General features: G+C 40.2%; 1 protein-coding gene across 1 annotated transcript in view; it reads right to left on the bottom strand.

Moving 5' to 3' along the window:
- The window catches only part of ESR2 (estrogen receptor 2), a 42,265-nt gene extending 21,696 nt beyond the window's left edge, over positions 1-20,569 (bottom strand). Inside the window, exons 1-3 of the mRNA XM_058806965.1 lie at positions 20,414-20,569; positions 4,443-4,915; positions 812-987 (exon numbers count right to left, since the gene is read on the bottom strand). Of these exons, the coding sequence (XP_058662948.1) occupies positions 812-987; positions 4,443-4,876 (610 nt within the window). The 5' untranslated portion in view covers positions 4,877-4,915; positions 20,414-20,569. The remainder of the gene's footprint in view (positions 1-811; positions 988-4,442; positions 4,916-20,413) is intronic.
- Positions 20,570-20,902: the final 333 nt, after the last annotated feature.

The following is a 20,902-nucleotide window of genomic DNA, read 5'->3' as shown; positions in this document are numbered from 1 at the left end:
GGCATCCACACGTAGCAGCCAATGTCAATAGAAATGATTTTCCACCAAAAGACCCGAGATGAGGCCAAAGATCAGGATAACTGGGCCAAGGTTAAAGAAAATAAGTGCCCCAAATCTGCAATGCAGTGCCTGTGTGACTTCCACTGGCTGTGACAGCAAATGTGGAGCCCCACATTTACTTCATACTGTAGCCATGAAGCAAACTTGAACTAAATACCAAATATTTAAGAATTTAAACATGGAAGTGGAAGTCTTAGAGAGGCCTGTCAGGGTAAGAGATACTGCAGTGCAGGCTCTGAGGGGCTGAGCATTAATGATAACCAGGTTAGCACCTGATATTTGCTACACATATTTTTCCATCCTCCTCAGTGTGTAGATATTGTACACTGTGACTCAACAGCTCCAGGCAATAGACTCTTGTCAAGAAGAGCTCCCAGCAAGCAAAGTCTCCAGATAATTGCCTACTCTTACTGTGCCTATGACAATTAATTCTCAATTACTACAACTAAGCTAGGCCACAACTCCCATCAGATTCACAGGTCTGCAGTGTCATCCCAGGGCTGCAGGGCCTCACTGTGCTATGCACTCCACCTCTTCTCTAAAGAAATCAATTCCTCACTCTGTAACATTTCCAGATCTTGATAACATCAGAGCCAAGAGATAAAACACCCAAATCATGTGTTGCTCTATTTTCAGCACGGAGCACCAGACACCAGGATTTCAGAGCAGCTCATTACTAGGTCAACTGCTGCAGCCCCTGGTCACATGAAACTGTTTATTTAAGCAAATGATCACAACCTGTTTGTCTTACCTTGAATGCTTCTTTTGAAAAATGCTTTGCAGCCTTCACAGGACCAGACCCCATAGTGGTATCCTGAAGCATAGTCACTGCAGACTGCACAGAAGTGGGCATCCTTCTTTGAGCCAGGATTATTTGCAATTGGGCTTGTACAGTCACTGCCATTAGTTTTCCTTTTTAATGTTTCTCTGATAGAAGAGAAAAAACATACCTTGTAAAAGAGGAAAAATTTAAACTGCACTGCAAAGAGTTTCATAATTTTTCATTGTCTTCTATTCTCTCTCTATAAAGAGAGTCTATATAGACTCTCTATAGAGTCTTCATATTCCTCATGACAGGATAGTGTGAAACATTGCTAAGCCTTTTCTGACAAGATAAAGCATTTAAAGCATGTAGTCTGATCCCAGTGATGACCCACTAGAAGGATTTAGGCATAAACCTGGACTGCTGCTGAATCAATCAATGAACCCTGGGAAAAATCATACGGAATGCTGATGGGTCTTGAAGAATTATTGGAAATAGGCAAGTCCAGGAATTTGTGAACCAAGTGGATTTTGCCTCTTGAGAGCTTCACAGGAAAAGGAGAACTCAGGCAGCTCAGACTGATGTTATAAATGCTACAATGGACAGAGATGCAGTTGCTTTGTCTTGTTAGTAAGGCAAAATTACAACACACATCCATTCCCAATGCTTCATCCTTTACATGAGGCTTAACTCGTTCAATGACATTCTGCAGACAAATAACTGAGGTGTGAATCTCAGCCTATAAGATCAGCTCATGATGTTTTCTGTTCAGCCCACGTTGATCACCCTGATGCTAAACAAAAAGTCTGAATACAAGAAGAATGAAGAAACACAATGAATAAAATACTTCCATACGTTTAAAAAATTGTTGCTCTATATAAATTAGTAAGATATAGACATCCCTGAAGTGTTGCAAACAACTTCAACATACAGGAACTATTCTTCATGAGGAGATTAAAATTAAAACAGGAAAAAACATGAAAAAACAGCCAATCAGCCAATTCCTGACACCAAGATCCTGTAAACAAACAAAAGAGGAAAGGAGCTAGGATTATCAGTAATGTTTGGGTTAGGTATAGGAAGTAAATCCATTGTATCCTTTTTATCTGGACCTCATTTTCTTGGTGGGTTTTGCACAATGTGCTTTCAGGGTCAATGCAATTTCTAGACAGAGAGAAAAGAGTGTTATGTGCAAACTGAGCAGCTCAGAGTTTGAGAAAAGGAATGGTGTATAGTCAATTTATAGGTATAAATTCAAGCATAGAGGCAGAACTTCAGAACTCTAGAATTTTCCTCATCCAACCTTCTAGAAGGATTAAGGAGGAGAAGAAAAATCAGTTGGGATAAGACAGCAGGCAGCATGGTTTATGACTTCTAGAGAACAAGGGCAAGTTTAAACAGAATAGTAGAAACATGCTGAAAGTGCTGTCAAAGAGGCTTTAACTAATATATTAAAAGTAGATTTTGTGCGGGTTTCATGACAGGAGGTAAGGACAAACACACTCACATGCCAAGTGAAAATCATCAAATTCCTAAGTTTTTGAGGAGAACGTTCTCCAATTTCCTGATAAAAAATTTGGAAAGGAGGAAAAGGTGCTTCTCAGAGCAAATTTCAAAACAGAAAAATTAAGATATTTGTTGTGCAATTAAGTTACTGAGAGATTTTTTCAAAATGTTAATTCATTCAGCTACAGCAGGGCAGAGGAGTGTTTAAGTATTTAACAAGCTGAGTCTTTGATTACACACACACCTCATTAATGGGCTGGTGAATCACTGAATTATTTCCCTCTCTGCCATGCTGGGAACACCAGTGAGGAGGAACTCTCCCCAAGAGTAAAGGGACTGTATCACACATTCCTAAATTGCTGCAAATGAAAGGAGGGAAGAGCATTCTTACTCCTTCCTATTCCCCTGTGTTTGGAAGCAAAAGGGATTTGGCATTTCACATTAGTAAAATAGGTATTGATGCTGGGTTCTATATAGAAATACTACCTTTCTAAAAAGGAAGTAAGACTTCACTTAAAGTAATAAATCACTGATTTTCTCCTAGTCATCCTTCTGCTGTCAGCAAGCTGGTCTAGGGGAAGGTGTCCCTGTGCATGGCAAAGAAACTAGATGGTTTTTAAGACACCTTTCAATTCAAATCATTCTGTGAAGAAAAGGTTATACTCCAGAATTTCTTGATTCTCTTTAAGTTAGGTCATCATCAGCTGCATAAGCAATAGTCCTTATATATCCATAAAAATAGCTGATGACTTATTTATTTAAACTCCAATGGGACAGGTTCATCTTTCCTTCTGTCTGTTTTATAGAGGACACTGCAGAGCATCAGACAGTATGCTCTTGCTCCTGTGTTATTCCAGCTGCTGTCCCAACATCTGGACAGCTTCAAACCCTAAGCTTCCCAGGGTTGTCAAAGTTTTGGAACCTTAATCAAAGTGGAAAGAGTTTGGATGTGATCCCTGCTCACATCAAAGCTGCTTGGGGAATTCTTCTGTATATAAGTGCTGCCCAAAGAATATTTCCCAATGCACACACCTACACTGAGAGCATATTTGCACTCCATAAAGCCCACCCATTGCAGAAGGAGTGTGGGTAGTCTCAAAAATAGCACAGATCCTTTATTAACCATTGACTAAAACTGTTCCCAGGACACACTATTTTTCATACTCCAAATGTTGCTGAAGTTAAATAAGGAGGCTATGAATAAACATCCAGCTGCTGAAGCAGGAACAGCACCTACAGCCCTGAGCTTTAATCCATCCAACAAGTGTGTGCCCAAGAATGGAGCAGTTTCATCAGATGATGACCCAGACCCTGGTTAGGGTTTCCAATGTCAGTAAGTCTGCAGGACAAGAACGTGGTTTTGCAAACAGAGTTTCTTGACAGCTGAAAGTTTAGCCTCTGACTCTGCTCTTCACAGCAACTTTACAAAGTCAGTTGGGAACAGCAGCAAGAAAAGAAGTCAGGTTTTTTCACAGCAGCACTTTTAATGTGGTGCATGCTGCTGTGTGACTGCTCATACTAAAGCCAAAAAGCAAAGAAAAACATTTCCCTCGAATTCCAAGTTAACAACAAGCCTTCACATCTATTAGAAGCAGTAAAAAAATAATCTGGGTAAAAATTAATTCAAACAATATTGTACGAAAAGGCAAAAAGAATTAGCATTTACCTCTTTCACTCAAAGGACTTAATCTGCCAGAGCAAAATTAATTTTGTTGCACAAAATAGTGTCTAGCAGTCTTGAACTTTTGTTTATGCAGTGCAAACTGTTCTCACAGTGAAGGTATTTGTAATGCTCTGTGTTGGTGTATAGGACTCTAAGGAGGTATTGGGGAAAAAAATCTTATTTCAGAAGATACAATAAAAACAAACAAATAAACAAACCACACACACAACCAAATAAACCACACACACGAACAAATAAACCACACACACGAACAAATAAACCACACACACAACACTCCCTGGGTGATTTGGTGTCTCATGGAGGTTTTTTTGCAGCGTTTTGTTTTTCAGAGGGAGCAGCACTTTAATTCAAACATAAAAAGCAAAGCCTTGAGCTAAGGAAGCTGTAGACCATATTTATCCAGGGGTTAAAGCAGCAAGCATCACTGACCTGGTGGCGGGCAGCACGGGCTCCATGGGGCGCGCCTCGCACCACAGGCTCTTGGGCTGCTCCGCGTACAGCAGGGAGGGCTGGCAGTGCAGAGCCAGAGGGGACAGGTGGCCAGGAGCAGACCACAGGGCACTGGGGCTCGAGGTCTGCCTGGCTGCCACGCCCTCCGGGTCCCCAAAATTGCTGGCGATGTTGTAATTGACCATGGCGGGGCTGCAGAACGCCATGGTGGAATATTCGTGCCTGTTTTCCACGAAAGATGAGGGAATGTAGACTGGGCTGTGCTCTGCTGTCAGCGTGGACTGATTGCAGCTGTAAGGGACTGGAGAGATGACGCCAGCAGGTGAATTTTTAATTTCTGTTTTATTGCATCCAATATCCTGAAGTGGCAGCAACTGAGAAAAGTCCTTGTGAGAAGATGTGCACAGGGACATTTTGAAGCAAGATTGAAGAGGGCTGCTTAAATATTCATCCTAAGACAATAAAGAATTTAAAAAAAAAAAGAATTAAAAACCAAAAAAGCTCTGCATTAGGTCTTTCAATGAAAGAAAAAAGGAACCAGTAAACCAGAAAACAAAAAGTCTTGTTAAAACACATTGCATTCCAAATGCACTTAAATGGTCAATGTACAAATTTACTGCCTTTAAGTAAAAGAAAGCTTTCTAGAATATCCTTAAAAATAAAGGCTAAAACACATATTGAGTTCAGACTCCCTTAAAAAATAATAATAATTTTAAGAACAAAACTATTTGAGGCCTGCCTGAAACAAAGATAAAGATGACAAATTACCAGGAGTTACAAACAGGGTAAATCTGCTCTCTATCAGAGATAAAATTACCCCAAGGTCCACAGCTATGGAGGAGCAATCAATTCTCTTCATAACAACTCACCATCTCCTGCTGCTAACTGCACCACAGCCTTCAGCCTTGAGCTCCAGGGTGCTTCCCTTTTCCATCACAAACATGTCACAGCAGGCATTGTGAAAGCAGACAAACACACACACACATCCCCTACACCCTCCAAACCCACAACTCCACAGCACGTCCCTCTGCACAGAGGAGGAACACAGGGAGTGGATCTCAGCAAGGTGCAGCTTCATCACTGAGAGGTGCCTGGGTACAGCTGCTCTGCACAGAGCCATTAGAAAAGCAGAAGTCATAAAATGCAGATATTTCCAAAGCTGACAATAGAACTCAAGTGATTTCATGAGGTTCAGAAGTTTTATAATTCCCTGCAACTCTCCATCCCCATCCCAACTACCCCCTGTTCTATCTCCCATCTCACTCAGCTATCAAAACAAGACCTTAAATTGCCCACTGTAAATACTCTTTGCCAGATTCAGGCATACACAAATTATTTAAGAGAGAAAAGAAATTTGAAAAGATAAAAAAAAGCCCACCAAAATTATCCTCCTGAGACAGACCCCTGTCCTAGAAGCATTATTTTACTGTAGCATTAAAAACATTTTTCCTTTATTCTTCACTAAGAGTTTAATCTGCAATTCATTCCAGCTCTGAAGACAGACCTAGTTTGCAATTCAAAACAATTCCGTATCCAAAAGAGCAAGTTTCAGCCCCAGAACTGATATTGCAATGTACTTTTACACATAAGATCCTAACATGAGAAACCACAGGATAACTAAACATTCACCCACAGCTATGCTATTCCACAAGTGGCCAAGGTATAGATGCTAAATGTTCTTACCTTTTTTTGCCTCACATGGCCATGAAGAAGATGAGGAAGATTCAAGCATGGGTTTGTGGAAGTACCAGCAACCTCCCTGTCCCCAAGGCTCTCAGCCCAAAGGCCTTTCTAGTGTGCCACCTTGGGCCATTGATACATCTTTCTCCTCTAGGGTGAGGACTGAGAGCAGAAGCTTTAACAGAAAATGTAAGATATAGTCTTTTTGACTAAAATGGATTTTTGAGAGTCTTTCCTTCCTCCTCACTCTGCATCTGGCAATGAAACTGAAGATATGTGTAGAAATAACCAGAAACTCATTTAAATCAGCTCCGGCACTTTAGACCCAGCTGCTGTTTTTTCCTTTGTGGGAAACAGGAAAATGAGATATCTCAGCAGCTGTTTGTGTCCAGCAGTTCTTGGACTGGCCCTCCAGAGCAGCCCAAGCAGGGGATTCTGACCTCACCCCTCACAACCCCACGCTCTTCATCTGCCCCCAGCAGATGCTTCACAGCCTCCTCCATCCAGGAAAAACCAGGCATTGTGCAAATTCACCCCAAAAAACCACTGGTAAAACCAAAGGTGCTATCACTCCCAGGTTATGGGGTGGGTGATTGTTTTAGAAGGAAATGATGGAACAAAAACAATTAGGAGTATTTTCAGGGGTTACTAGGGGTGAGCCAAATGAGCACACTGGATTCAACGCACATTTAAAGATTCAGTGTAAGCCAAGCTGAATTCCCCTCGCAGTCTCAGAGGCTGCAGGTATTCAGGATGAGCATGGACACTCTGCCAGAGGATCTGGCACGTCCAAGGAAAGCTGTCTGTGCTTTCTTTGTGCCTCTGCCTCCTTTGGAAGGACACACAGCACAGGGGAACCCCAAAGCCTCTGCAGGGAAGGGCCTGAGCAGCATCACAGCAACATCTCTGTTCCAGTCAGCCAGGGACATTGTGCTGTGCCAACTTTTGCAGCAGGCAAACTGGCTCTGTGGTTTCCCTCAGCATTTAGCAAATGAATGCCTGCACACTGCAAAAGCAGAGAGAACACAGAGCTGCTACTACGGAATTTTATGAACAGAAATCAGCTGAGATTTGAGTCATGTTTTTTCTGCAGAGGAAATCCACTAATGAGTGTCAGCTTAGCAGGAGGAGATATTGTCTCCAAAGGGCAACACAGAGCATTTAGAAACATACACAGAAGTTGCCAGAAGTAAGAGTGAAGCTTGTTTTAGGGGAAGAGTTCACACAAGCATAAGGAGTCAGCACAGCCTTCCTGAAAAACATGCTGCTCATAACTTATTTACAAGAGAAGGAGACTGGGGTCCAGCAGGTTAAAGAAAACTGTACTTGTGGTCTTCAGCAGGCTGTAATGTAGTGAAAAAATAACAGTATTGACCTGAGATTATTAACTTGGGTAGCAGAAATAGTCTAGCCACAGTACACTGTGGATCTGCATGAGATCATGTTGATCACATTTCTTTACACCCAGAGAATTTCAAATGGGAAGCCCAGAGATTCACAATAAAGTGAGACTGCTGAAATTATGCATTATTGCTCAGAAGGTCCTAAAAATTGCCTGCTGAACTGTGAAGTTATGTGTCTTAAAGAAGAACTGAAGAATGAGGGAAACAGATCTCAAGATCCAAGGCTCAAGAAAAGCTCCACAAACACCTCAGAAGGAAGCACAACCACATTTAATGCAAGGATTACAATAAGTAGAGCAATAGCTAATAAATTTGTTCCATCCTGGTATAATGTCATCATATTTTAAACTCTACTCATGAAACAGAAATGAACTATTTCCTAAAGTGAACTCCTGTCCCAACACACCCTCTTCATCTGAAAAAAGATTTTAAAAGCAAGATTCAATGATAAAATACATTATTTAGATGCAGTCTGTCAGCTCCGCAGTAGATCTGTGCCAGACACAGAAACAAAGCAGGTGTCTATTATTTTTATATCCCAGTCTCCTGGGAGCCTGCAAATGTTTCAATCCACCGAAGTCAGTTTAGCTTAGCGAGATATTCAACAACTGAAATGCCAATTATTAAGTAAACCATAGCCATTCTGGCCAGTTCCTCAAGTAACACTTACCATTCACAAATCTAAGGCACTACAGGCAGGATTCCCTTCTGACATAAAGCAGCTTCATTAGCTCCAGCACCCTGAGGATGACACCACTATCCATGAGGACGTAGGGAAAAAATTAATGTTATTAATGTTCTCCACAAAAAAAAAAAAAAAAAAAAAAAAAAAAAAAAGGTTTCTTGTCTTTGAATAACTCTACAACAACTGCATGTATCTTGAGTCACCATGCAAGACATGCCAGATGAGGCACAAGGGCTGGTTTAGATGTCATAGTCAAACAGACACATGGGTAAATAATTAAGCCATCTGACGTATTTCAACAAACTCGAAAGCCTCTTACTGCACATTACCTATACCAAGTACCTCTTTAAAAGCCTTGTGGGAAAAAAACGATTTTTTTTTTTTTCCAGTTTTAGGTTTGTTTGGTTGTTTGGGATGTTTTTTATGTTTTGGAAAGGAGAAAAGTAGGTAGAGAAGGCAGGGTGCCTGCTTGGGAACACAGCACAATAGCTTTTCCTAGAAAAGCACAACTCTTCAAAAAGCAAGGCAGTGATGGATGTTCTCAGGCACCCTTCCATCAACATACACTACAAACTGCTTAGCATTTCATATATATTTTGAGTAAAGATTTTTTGCAATAGACAATCAAGATGACATTTTTCTCTCTGCTAGGCTTAGACTAAAGTGCAATCCCGGTGCCTTTGGGTTTAATAGAGGTGATTCAGCAAGCGTGCATTCCACCACTCCACAGCCAAAGATCCTCAGTCATCTCACAGAGTATTCTATTAATATTCTCTTCAGTTCCATTTTACACAGCTCCCTGCAGCAACAAACTGAATCGTCTTCTGGAAAAGTGATTACTAAAGGAAAGTCATTCCTGATGTGGATGATACTTGTGCTTCAGGTTTTGTGACAAGCTTATTACTCATTAAACACAGCAGTGCCAGATATTGCCAACAGAAGGCAGGCAGGTAAACAAGTTTATTATTACCTGAGAAGGACAGGATGCAACAAGTAGGAGAGAGATAGGGAAGCAAAATGGAAAATCCAGCTGTCTGTCCAAACTTCAGATATTGTACTCATCCTCCAAAATTAATAACCTGTTCTCAGTGGCATCAAGACCTACTCTAAATAAAATAGTGCAGCTCAAAATCACACAGGGAAAAATACTTTGAAACAAGCAGAATGAGCACTCTTTAGTCTATGTTAGCCTTTAATTTACTCAACTCCTAGATTATTCTAAACGTTCATAAATACATTTCAGAGCTCAATGGATGTGACATGGGGGCACCAGAGGAACTGGATTTGTTCCACTAAGGGAATACACAACTCCAGTCTTCTACCCCCTGAATTGGAGTTACAAAGACAAGGAGTCCAGACTCTTTTTCAGGAGATCACAGTCACATGTCAGTGCAAGGGAAATCCAGTAAAACATGAGGAAAAATCTCCACAGTGAAAATTAGGAGCAGGAACAGGGTACCCAGAAAGGCTGTGAAATCCCAGTATTTGGAAAGATTAAAAAAGACTCACTTTGAGCAGGATGTTTGATTGATTGGTCTCTAGACTTCCCTTCCCATTACTGAAAAATATTTTCAGATCTCAGTTCAAACTAGAATTAAGGTTGACTTTTCTAGTTTTTAGCCTTTAAGTTTGTGGATCATTAAAATGTTACCAGATCCGAGAGTGGATTTAAGCTTTCTATGTTTGGCATCTCTTAATTATGTTTCATAGACTTAGGGTTTCAGACACCAGAAATGAAAAGCCACTGTCCTGCTCAAGAATACAAATGCAAACTGAGACACTTCAGCTTCTTTACTCTCCACGCAATTATTTCAATTATTTTGAATTTTTGATCAAAAAGAATATTTGCATTTCGGCATGAAAATTTTAGTGTGCTCCATTAAAAAAGAAACCTCTATTAAAATTATTACAGAAGTTATATTTACAAGGATCTAGCTGAGGATTTTGTTATAATGCTTCAATCTGCAGCAGTGTCATGGCAGGAGCCAGTACAAAGAACAGCACTCTTTTCCAGTAAGAACTTCATTATTTAAAAATAAAGCATCTGATGCTTTAAGAAAGTGCAGGGAAGACCAGCATGGAGATTTAGATTTTTGTGGATCTGGGATGTGCACCTGCATCCAGCATCTCTGAAGCACACTTGGGTCTCTCAGCACATACCAGTTAGGGGAGCTAATTCTAAAAAAATTATTCTTGTTTTGATTGCCACACCATAGCTCTGCCCTAACAGCATGGAATACACATGTTCCTTGGATCCAGGAGGAAATAATTCCTTCAGTCAACATTTCCCTCTTAATGACAGTGTCCTAGAACAAATGCACATATGCCTTCGTCCACTCCATTTCTTTCTGGTCATTTGCAAAAAGTGTATTCATAGAAATATAACTGAATCCATGAATGGTTTGGGTTGGAAGGGACCTTGAAGATCACCTAATTTCAATCCCCCAGCCATGGGCAGGGACACATTCCAAGAGACCAGACTGCTCAGAACTCAATCCAACCTGGCTTTGAACCCTCCCAGGGATGGGGCATCCACAGTTTCTCTGGGAAACTGTGCCAGTGGCTCACCACCCTCACAGTAAAGAATTTCTTCCTAATATCCAACCTAAACCTCCTCTCTTTGAGTTTGAAGCCATTCTGTCTTGTTCTATCACTACACATCCTGGTAAAAAGTCACTTTTCAGCTCTCCTGGAGCCCCTGTAGGCACTGGAAGTACCAGAGCTTTTTTTTCTCCGGTCTGAACAACCCCAGCTCTCTCAGCCTGTGCTCGTATGAGATGTGCTCCAGCCTCTGATGAATTTCATGGCCTGGACTCACTGAATCTTATTTTCTTTTTCTTCCTTGTGTTGAGGGTCCCAGAGATGGATGCAGAACTCCAGGTGGGATTCCACAAGGGCAGAGCAGAGACTGCACCAGAGCTTGGTGTGCTCAGCAAACTCAGTGATCAACACCTAAATCCCACTGCCCACATCACAGCAAAGGTGTTCCATCACTCCAGTCTGCTGAGGAGCAGAGTGCCATGCTCAACCCTCTGCCCTCAACAAGAGAAAAAGCACGTGGATAAAATTCTTCATTTTGCCCAGTCAAACTTTAACACAGCTTGGAGGCTTTCTGAATAACTCTCTCTGTTATTGGCAGGGTATAGACATGAGCTGGCACAGGGGCTGAGATTTTTTGATTCAAGTCAAGTTCCTTCTATTTACTCTTACAACAAATCAACAGCTCTTGTATGATAAATAAATTGGGGACTGAAAATTCCACCTCCTTTATTCCCTTTTCCCACAGCATTTTCCCCACTGAGGTCTGTGAGGATATACAGCAGCATGAAGAGAGCAGAGCCTGCAGCAATGCACTCATGCCAGGCAGAAATTTGAGAATAAAGAGATGGTGGCTAAAAAAGTCAATATGTGAAGAAAAACAAGTAAATCAGGCATTAGGGATAGAGCAGGAATTGAAAATTCCTACACTCTCAGGGGAGACACTATCTCATTGTTGATGAAAGCAAAGATGAGACTTTCCCTGGGAGCAGCTGTTCTTCACTGGGCATAAAGACCAGTGCAAAGATTAGAAGTCCTTTTGCCAATGCAGAAAAGAGAAAAGTCCTTAATGCCCCTTAAAACCCCTGGCAATCTATAGGCAACAAGTCTGATGTTGGGCACACAAGTGGGTGGGACACATCCCCAAATTATGGGAATTCATCCATTTCTGCAGTTCATGCTCCACCATCCTGGCAGACCTGACCTGCCAGAGCTCCAAACCCAGGGTGGGAGGTTCTGTTTGGCATGGATGTCAGAAATGCAGGATTCATTGCTCCTGGCTAAGCTTTCCCTTGGACATGCCATGCCTCAGGCTCCTCAAATAACCTCCTGCTTTGTGAGGCTCAGGAGCAATGGTGATAACCAGAGCAATCTTTGGCAAAAGAAAACCTTCCTTGCAGAAATGTTGTCAGGGAATAATCATTTCAGATCTCAGTGACCTAAAGAGTGAAGAAAGAGCAGTGGACTTTTTTCCTGTCAGACCAATTTGCAATGTCTTATTCTACTTTCTCCTCCCCCCAAATAAAATGGTGTTATTTACAGTGTTTTTCTTCCAGACAGCCTCTTTTCAATGCAAATTATTCATGCTATAGGATTAATTTAGGTAGCCAAAGAGTAAATTAAAAGTGTAAAACTTTTGTCTTTTTAGTCATAAAACTTGAATAAGCAATCTTATCTACAGTGGTATAGAAATGAAATCTATGTCTGAATATGTACAAAATGCAGAACTCCTCTGGCTGCTTATCTGGCTTTAGCTATAGTAAATTGATTTTCTTATTGGAATTTCTATAAAAGACTATTCCAATTGCATTAATTTTGTTGTGCACTTTCACATTAACAGCAAATTCAAGATTAAATATCTTTGCCTCTGCAATTTTATTCTAGCTTCTTTAAAATAGTTTTTTCAATGCAGTTTTTGATACCTGATTTTTGATGACTTAAAATACTTAAAATCACCTCATAAATGAGTCATTATGCCTTTACTTTTTCTCCACCATCACTAAATCACTGAAAGAGCACAGAAACCAAGGCATTGCTTATTCCTGCCTTTCAAGGTCTGAAACATTCTTGTAAAGCTGCATGAAATCCCAGGTCTGATTTATTTAGCACCATCCACAGGTAACAAAAGTTTGTGCATATGTTTTAGTCCCTTAAACAAAGCAAGCTGTTCCAGATTTGTCTCATCATTAACCCAGACATGAAAACCTGCCTTTTATTGCGAGTAAAATCCTGTCTCAGCTGAGTCAGTTGGAATTTTGTTGATGAGTCTCACAGATGGACATTTGTCTAGCATATTAATTAAGACAAAATTGTAATGCCCTCCTAGTCTTATTAAAATGAAATCTTAGAAAATATTCTGGAATTTCTGCCTGCTAAGCTTATGTCCTGTCTCTCAAGGAATGGACCAGCAAACTCTTTTGTGTGAATATTTCTTTCCTGCTAGCAAAAGCATGCAGATAGCTGAATAGGAGCACAGTAAAATAGTGGATATAAAACCTGGTCAGCCCCCTGGATCACCATCCCTTATCACTGCAAGCTCTTTGCTACTTTTACCTTTAAGCCAATATTCAAGAACCAGAACTAAAACTAAGAGCATTTAAAGAGATCATGTACTAACTGGATTTATAGTTGTTTTAATTAATATATTTTAATCATTCTTGATCAGAACATCATTACAGATGCATTAACTGACTTCTTGAAGACAATTCTGCAGTTGCAACATTTTAAGAACACCTCTAAAACTATGAGCATTTTCTTCCTGTGATATTTAAAGTTTTTCAGGTAATCAGCCAAAAATATTCTTAAGGATATAAAATAGTTTGTGTGTTTCCACTTTCTCCAGCAATACTTGAAGCTCCATACTGGTTCTCCTTTACAGCACTGATGAGATAATTTGCAAAGAAGCATCAGATTTGCTCCATCCCTTCAGGTCCAAAATTTTTATTGTTATTTCTCCTTTTAGAGCATGAGGAAGCTGAGCTGTTCACTCACACACAGAGTTACCAGCCTGACAGAGAAGACACTACAGCTGTCTTCCACTAATGCTGTGTTGCAGTCACTGTGTCTGCAAAATGCAAGATACATCTTATTTTAAAATGTACAGAGAAGTTCAGAAAGGAAAGCAAAACGGAGGACAGCCACAGCGAAGTGCTTGAACTTTGTTCATAAACAGAAAGAAGACTTTTAATAAAGTTCTCAAACACCACATAAAAGTTTTCAAGCTTCAAATCAGAAATACAACGTGTATTTGTTGCTTCAGTAAAAGCACCAGTCTTAGAACTCCCCCTCTCGTGGGGACAACAGATGAGCAAAGAATTTCAAGGATATGGATGAGGAAACACATTGCTGGTAACACCGAGCACATCAGAAGCAAATGGTAAATGACTTTATGTCCAAAAGCAGTTTCTCATCCACCCATAATCATATCAAAACTTCCTCTACACACAAATTGCAATTGTGCATCAGTCTCTGTATGACAAGGCTGAACCCTTTCCCAGAAAGAAATAGCACATTTACCAACCATTCCAAGGTATAAACTGCACAATTTGCTGTTTATCCCATCCTCTCTCCAGGCTGTAATTTATTTTCTCTAATAAAACCCTGGTTATAAAGCATCCAGGATTAAAGACCAGATCATTTTTGCCATTTCTAGCCAAAAGTCTTTTATGAGCACTCAGGCAAGGCTCTGATGGGTTTGATGAAGATTTACACATGTGCTGTCCAATCTTTAGTTATTGTTAAATAAACCTTTTAGCAGTGCCAAAAGCAAACTTAAAAAACAGGCTTGGATCTTATTGTCTAATGAGGAAGATCCTTCTTAAAGCTGAAGATTTTAATAAAAGAGTGTAAATCTATATCACTGACTCCAATGGGAAAAGTACTTCAGAACTGTCAAAACAAAACCTGAGACATTTATCAGTGAGAGACTTGGAATTTCAAAAGTCAAGTCAAGAGAGCCCCAGTAACCCCAATTTAGTTTGGATCAGGTTATACCAATTGCTATGATGCTTGGAAGAGGCATTTAGCTTTTATTAGTATATTTATCTGTGGAATTTCCCAAAAACCTTAAAACACCATGTATGTACCAAAATACTCCTTCTGCTCTCAGTGCAGCAATTCTATTCTAATAAGATTCTTAAGCCAAAGACCTAAAAAATAGCAAACTTCCATCATTTTCTCTGTACCCACAAATATTTAAAAACCCCAAGCCCATTGGAAGATCACATAATCTGCATAAACTGATAGATTTTAAGAACAGATTTACACTGGAACCAAAATTAACACTCTCAATAATTTACCTATCTCATTTCCCTCACAGAGGCTATTGTTCAAAAATCCAGAGATTATTATTTGCAGACCTTTGGCAACATTTACAACAATAAATATTCCATTCAATATAGCACGTACCTGAATGACACTGAATGGGGTTTCTGTTCTTTATAAATGCTCTGACAGCATTACATGTCAGCAAGATTTTCTCATAGCAATTCTGGATTTGTTTTCCTCCTTTCCTTTATCTCTGATTCTAAAAGCAGCTGTGCCCACCACCACTTAGTCATCAGATCTCAAATATGAATCTTGCCAAAGCAATGTGGTGCCTGCTCATCAGTGCAAGGTTACAGGGATACTATCAGTGTTTCCTTTCCCTCTGAAGGCAAGACCTAAACACAAGTTCCTCCTCCTCCTTTCTGACATAACATGCCTCTGAATTTGTCGTTCACTGCAGTTAAGGCTCTTACATGATGGAATCATTTTATAAGCCAAGCATTCTCATATGTAGCACAGAAATCTGAAGGTTAATTAACCAGCATTTTCTGGCATCAGACACTGAGGTTTTTAAAAGGCTAAATCAAACTTTTTATATCTTTGTCACAGGAAAACCTGAAACATAATTAACATTTGCTCAGAAGCAGGAATGTACTCATCTTAGACATTTTGGGCAGCATAATAAATAAACTCCTTTGGCATTGTTTTTAAAATACCAGATGCACAAACACAGACAAGGGCGGGGTATTTTTCTTCAATGTAGCTACATTCATTTTCAAGAAAAACAAATTAACTGGAACCTATTTGGGATAATAGCTTTGTTTTAGTGCATGTAAAACAAAGCATTTTATGCTTTAAAAAAAAAGCTTATGTATGCTTTAACCCCAGCCTGCAACACAGCCGCTCACACACTTCCCCTCAGTGAGATGGGGGAGAGAATTGAAAGAGTAAAGTGAGAAAACTCGTGGGTTGAAATAAAAACAGTTGAACAGGTAAGGCAAAAGTCTCCCACACGAGCAAGGCAAAACAGGGGATTCATTCATCACTTCCCATGGGCAGGCAGGAGAGAGGGGCTACATCACACCCAGCAGCGACTGGAAAGACAAATGCCATCATTCCAAATGTCCCCCTCGCTTCCTTCTTCTTCCCCCAGTTTTGTATGCTGATATGACACCCTGTGGTCTGGAACACACCTTTGGTAGCTGAGGTCAGCTGTGCTGGCTGTGTCCCTTCCTGGCTGCCTGTGCAGCCCCAGTTTCCTCACTGGTGGGGTGTTGAGAATCTTGGACTCTGTGTAAGCGCTGTCCAGTGATAACAAAATCATCCCTCTGTTATCAGCACTGTTTCCAGCCCAAATCCAAAGCACAGCCCCATACTAGCTACTGTGAAGGAAATTAACTCCACCCCAGCCCAAACCAGCACAATCTCCACTTCTTATCCCCAACCATTTACATCATATACATCACCATTACCCACCATCTACATTCTCACTCTTTGATACATTTCACAGATAACATTCCCTTAGCCTATGGAGCACCCATGTGAAATGTCTGTAAAATGTCCATAAAAGACCACAAGCATCCCCAAAATGCCCAAGAGGTTCATTGAGCCCATGATTTTGTGTTCCATCTGGTATGGTGCTCACTCAGGACACGAGAGGTGCTGTGTTCTGGGGTTATCAGACACCAAAGGCAGCTCAGGTTGGGTGTCTGCTGCAGCTGTAAGGATTGTCCTCCGCTGCTTCTGGAGGCTCCTGCTGCAGCAACTCCCATAACATACAACTCAAGTCATGGATCACAACAATTGAAAGGTATTTCCATCACCATGTCCACTCCTGATCCCTTTCGTGAGGTTTTATGGTTTAACATTGCTCCCTTCCTTCCTGCTCCAGCTTGCACTTACCCACAAACTGCAATGCCTTAGGGTTGGACCTGCTCCAGCACACCTCATGCACAGCCACTGATGCTTCCAGATCTGCCTTCTCCAGCACAAATTCAAAGCATAGCCCATGCTAGCTGCTACAAACAAAAATAACTCTACCCTAGCCAAAACCACCATCCTGAGTTAGCATTTACCAAAAAATCACACAAAACCAAACAAACATAAAACCAAAACAACAGAAAATCTCATAAAATTTGAACACAGCCAGCAAGGTCCATTTCTCACTTGTACATTGTAATGTCTTCCAAAATCCTTGATTAGTTGTTAAGCATTAATTTAATTTACTCAAGAGAAATTAATAAATTTGCTTATAAATTATCTCAGATAAAGCCATATACCAAGCTTATAAATTTGCTTGGATAAAGCTTCATGTTATTTTGGACACCAAAACACCTTCAAGCCTACACAACTTTCCAAAACTACTTGTTAGAATTAGGAGCTGAAACAGCTCTGCCTCCTTTGCTATCAACATCTCTGCAAGCACAGCCAAAACCAGACCAAGGTAATATCACTGTTACTCAGTCAGCCTTTCCTATAATTACTTTTTGCTAATGCAATTTTTCTCAGTATCAAATTTGTCTCTACCTTTTTTCTCTGTGCTTTCCTTGAGCCTCCTTGTCTCCTCACATCACTGTTTTGCTGGCTCAAACCCTGGTGCTTTTAATTTGAATTTCCTTTTGTTTTAAAAGATAAAGCCTTTTGCAAGCTAGGGAGGGGATTTAAATGCCAGTGCTTTTTGATGATTAGTTATTACATGGAGTGTGACTGGTGTCTATGTAATCCCATTTATGTCTGTTTAAGGACCAGGTCATGTTCCCAGCCACCCTCAGGGCTAATGGGACAGATAATAAAGGTTTTCTGCTAGAAGTGCACCTTAGTTTTTTGCACATAAAAGGGCTCCATTCTCTTCACATCCTGATGTATCCCCTCAACATTCTGTGGACCAGACCCTGGTCCTGTAAGTCTTTTACTCCAAATTCCTGGGAACCAAATAAGCATTGGGAGCAGCATGAAAGGGGTTACCTGTGGATTGTATCCTTCCTCTCCATTCACATCTCCACTCTCTTAGGAGCCACGGCTGTTTTGGGTAATATGAACAAAACCCTCCAATGAAGGAAAATTCAGATTGTTTTAAAGATTTTATGTGTTAGATAACCAAATGGAATGAAGAGTATCTAGGTAAACAATCAGGACCTGGCTGGCAGCAAACAAAGAAAAATAAATCACATTCTCTTCTCTCTCTTTTATGTATTTTTTTTTTTTGTGTGTGTGTGTGTGTGTATACATATACATATATATATATATACATAAATATATATATATAATGTAAACTAATATTTTCAACAACAATATAAATGAAGGCCTTTAATTAATGTATTTTCTATCTAGGGCTTTTGCAGGGGGTGGGGGGTTGTTAAGATGGGAGTGTCAAGATAGGAGCTTCCACACATAAAAAGGAGTGATTAGACTCCAAGCTGCAGCAGTTTGTAAGTGAAGCAGCATCTGCTTAGCACACATGGGGAGCAGCTACAAGGAGCCTTGAGGCAATACACAAGGAAAAAATAATCCAAATCAGATGCAGTTCAGGATGTTATGCTCCCCTGTGTGTCCAAGTACATGAAGGAAAACACATTATTGCCAATAGATTAAAAAAGCAGTTCCTTTAGACAAAGGTGGTGAATAAAATGGATAAATTTATCTGCTTGACAATGCAGGCCCATCCTGTCCCTGACAGAATAATTTACCTACGTCATTATCACCTGAAATTACTGCAGGCTGAGCAGCTCCTGGGCCCACAGGACAGGCTGTGCCCATCCCATGGTGTGCACTGTCCATAGAGTCCCAAAAAAGCAGAGTTTTCTCCCCAGCCCTCCCTCTATATTTAGCATCAGGTCTCACAGTCACGACTTGGCTGTCCAGCAAATTCACACTGTGTAAGCAATTTGAAGAGTGGCTTAACTTGAGGATTCACTTAACAAAGAACATTTTTACCACCTCTAACAAGTTTTAGAGGTGTTACAGTAAAAGGATCACTCTGAGGGAGGAGTGAAGAAGCAGGGCCAGAGCAGAACTGCAGAAAGAATCTTCCTGGACACTGTTCATCAGTGGTTACAGGTTCTTATGGACCTCATTACATTACTGTGGCTTTGTCCTTAAGGACACTTGCTGATAGCTGTAAAATAGCTCCACATTTTTTCACATATCCACAAAATGATGTAGATTTTAAGGAAAATAAGGATGCAATATTACATTAGCAGAAATAAATAGCACAATTATGCCTAAAAGAATTTGAAAATTTCTGTGTTTTGTGCAAAGGTATATTCTCCTCATTTGCTGTGAGTACACAGTGGGTGAATACTTTGCTTTGCTACCACAGCTTCTACCCCAGTACCACACTAAAGATTTAAATTCTTTCATATTAAATTATTGCAACGTTCATTAGGATTGAAGATTGCTGCAGTATTTCATTCTCTTCTCAATTAGTTGTACTCTTGGCAAGAGACAACTAAAGTAAAGAACTGAAAGTCACTGGCTGAGAATGTGGAACTGTGTTCCTTGATTCTGTGTGACTTTCTCTTCCTCCAATTTACCTCATTAAATACACATTGAACATAGGTCATTTTGAATTCAAGCTGGTTTTTAAATGTAGAAAACCTGGGTTTCCAGAGGAAACTCAACATGGATCTAAAACATCTATATAAATCACACATGAAAAACCCAGCAGTCTCCATATCACACTCTCAGTGTGTAGACACATAAGTCCTGAAGTATCAGTTAAATGAAGACATTATAATAAACAAATATTGCTTTTCCTCTGAGATCTTAGCTTACTGGCAGGTGTTTTGAAGGAGGCAACTCTGCTTCCCCAAAATCAAATCTTGTTTCTCCAGGCTTTCTGCTTCCAGAGAAATTGGGGAATAGAGATTACAGAAATGAGCCCTTTTATACAAACATTTCAAACATAAGCTGTTTCTTGCCAATACACAACCATGGTTTGGTCATGGGGAAGGAATTTTTTTTCTTGCTGTCCAGGAAATTAATATTCATTTCCTTCTCCTCCTTTTCACCTACCTCATATGCCCTCCAGGGCCCCAACCTGCTACTTCATCCCTAAAGGAATTCCTCCCCAAACACTAAGGACTAGTGACAATGGATTCATTTCCCATCTATCCTACAGTTAACACTAGTCAAAAGTATTTTTGAGAAGGCTTTTAGTTATTCCTCTTCATTTAATCTGGTTACATTTAGCCTACTAGACAAGTTTAGGCAACAAACCCCAAAAACACACATTATAGTGTAGGAGTACTTGGAAAAGGCTGCTCTTTCCACAAAGCCACAAAAATCAGCAGAGAGAATTAACAACCTTACAGACAGCTGACAGGTGATACAAAAAGTGAACCATGCCATTCCAGAAGATAACAGCTAATGTCATATACCTGTTTATGAGATCTGCTCCACCTAAACTTGAAAATTACTCCTTTCTGCCTCCTCTCTTTGCAATGATCTTACCAGAAAATAGGCAATGGGAGGGGGCAAAAAAATTGGGCAAGACAGACAAGGCTTGCTGGCTTAAAGCAGTCTCTAATGAAGTGGCTTTGGTGTGGAGCTGAAATATAATTGGTCACACCCACTGCCCTTTAATAGTTTAACAGACATCCAGAACAGCTGCTCTGAATTCAGTCTCTCTTAAAGATAACAAATATTCTCAAGTAAGCTGAAATACATTTTCTGTCCACAGCAGATAACCCAAATCTAACTGGCAAAGCAAAGTTCAAACGCAGAAGATGATGCCAGCAGAACAAGAGAAGAGAGTTACAAAGGCACCTGAAGTGGCTGAGAGGTTCTTAAAGTTTTTACAGCAATTGAAGCAACTGAACTTCATTTTTTGATCTTTGTAGGTACTTAAGAACAGCTTGCCACCTCAA

Source organism: Ammospiza caudacuta, chromosome 6 (assembly GCF_027887145.1).
Source record: "Ammospiza caudacuta isolate bAmmCau1 chromosome 6, bAmmCau1.pri, whole genome shotgun sequence".
Classification (NCBI taxonomy): Eukaryota; Metazoa; Chordata; class Aves; order Passeriformes; family Passerellidae; genus Ammospiza; species Ammospiza caudacuta.
The sequence above is the reverse complement of the archived record's forward strand: the minus strand, read 5'-3'. Positions and strand labels throughout refer to the sequence as shown.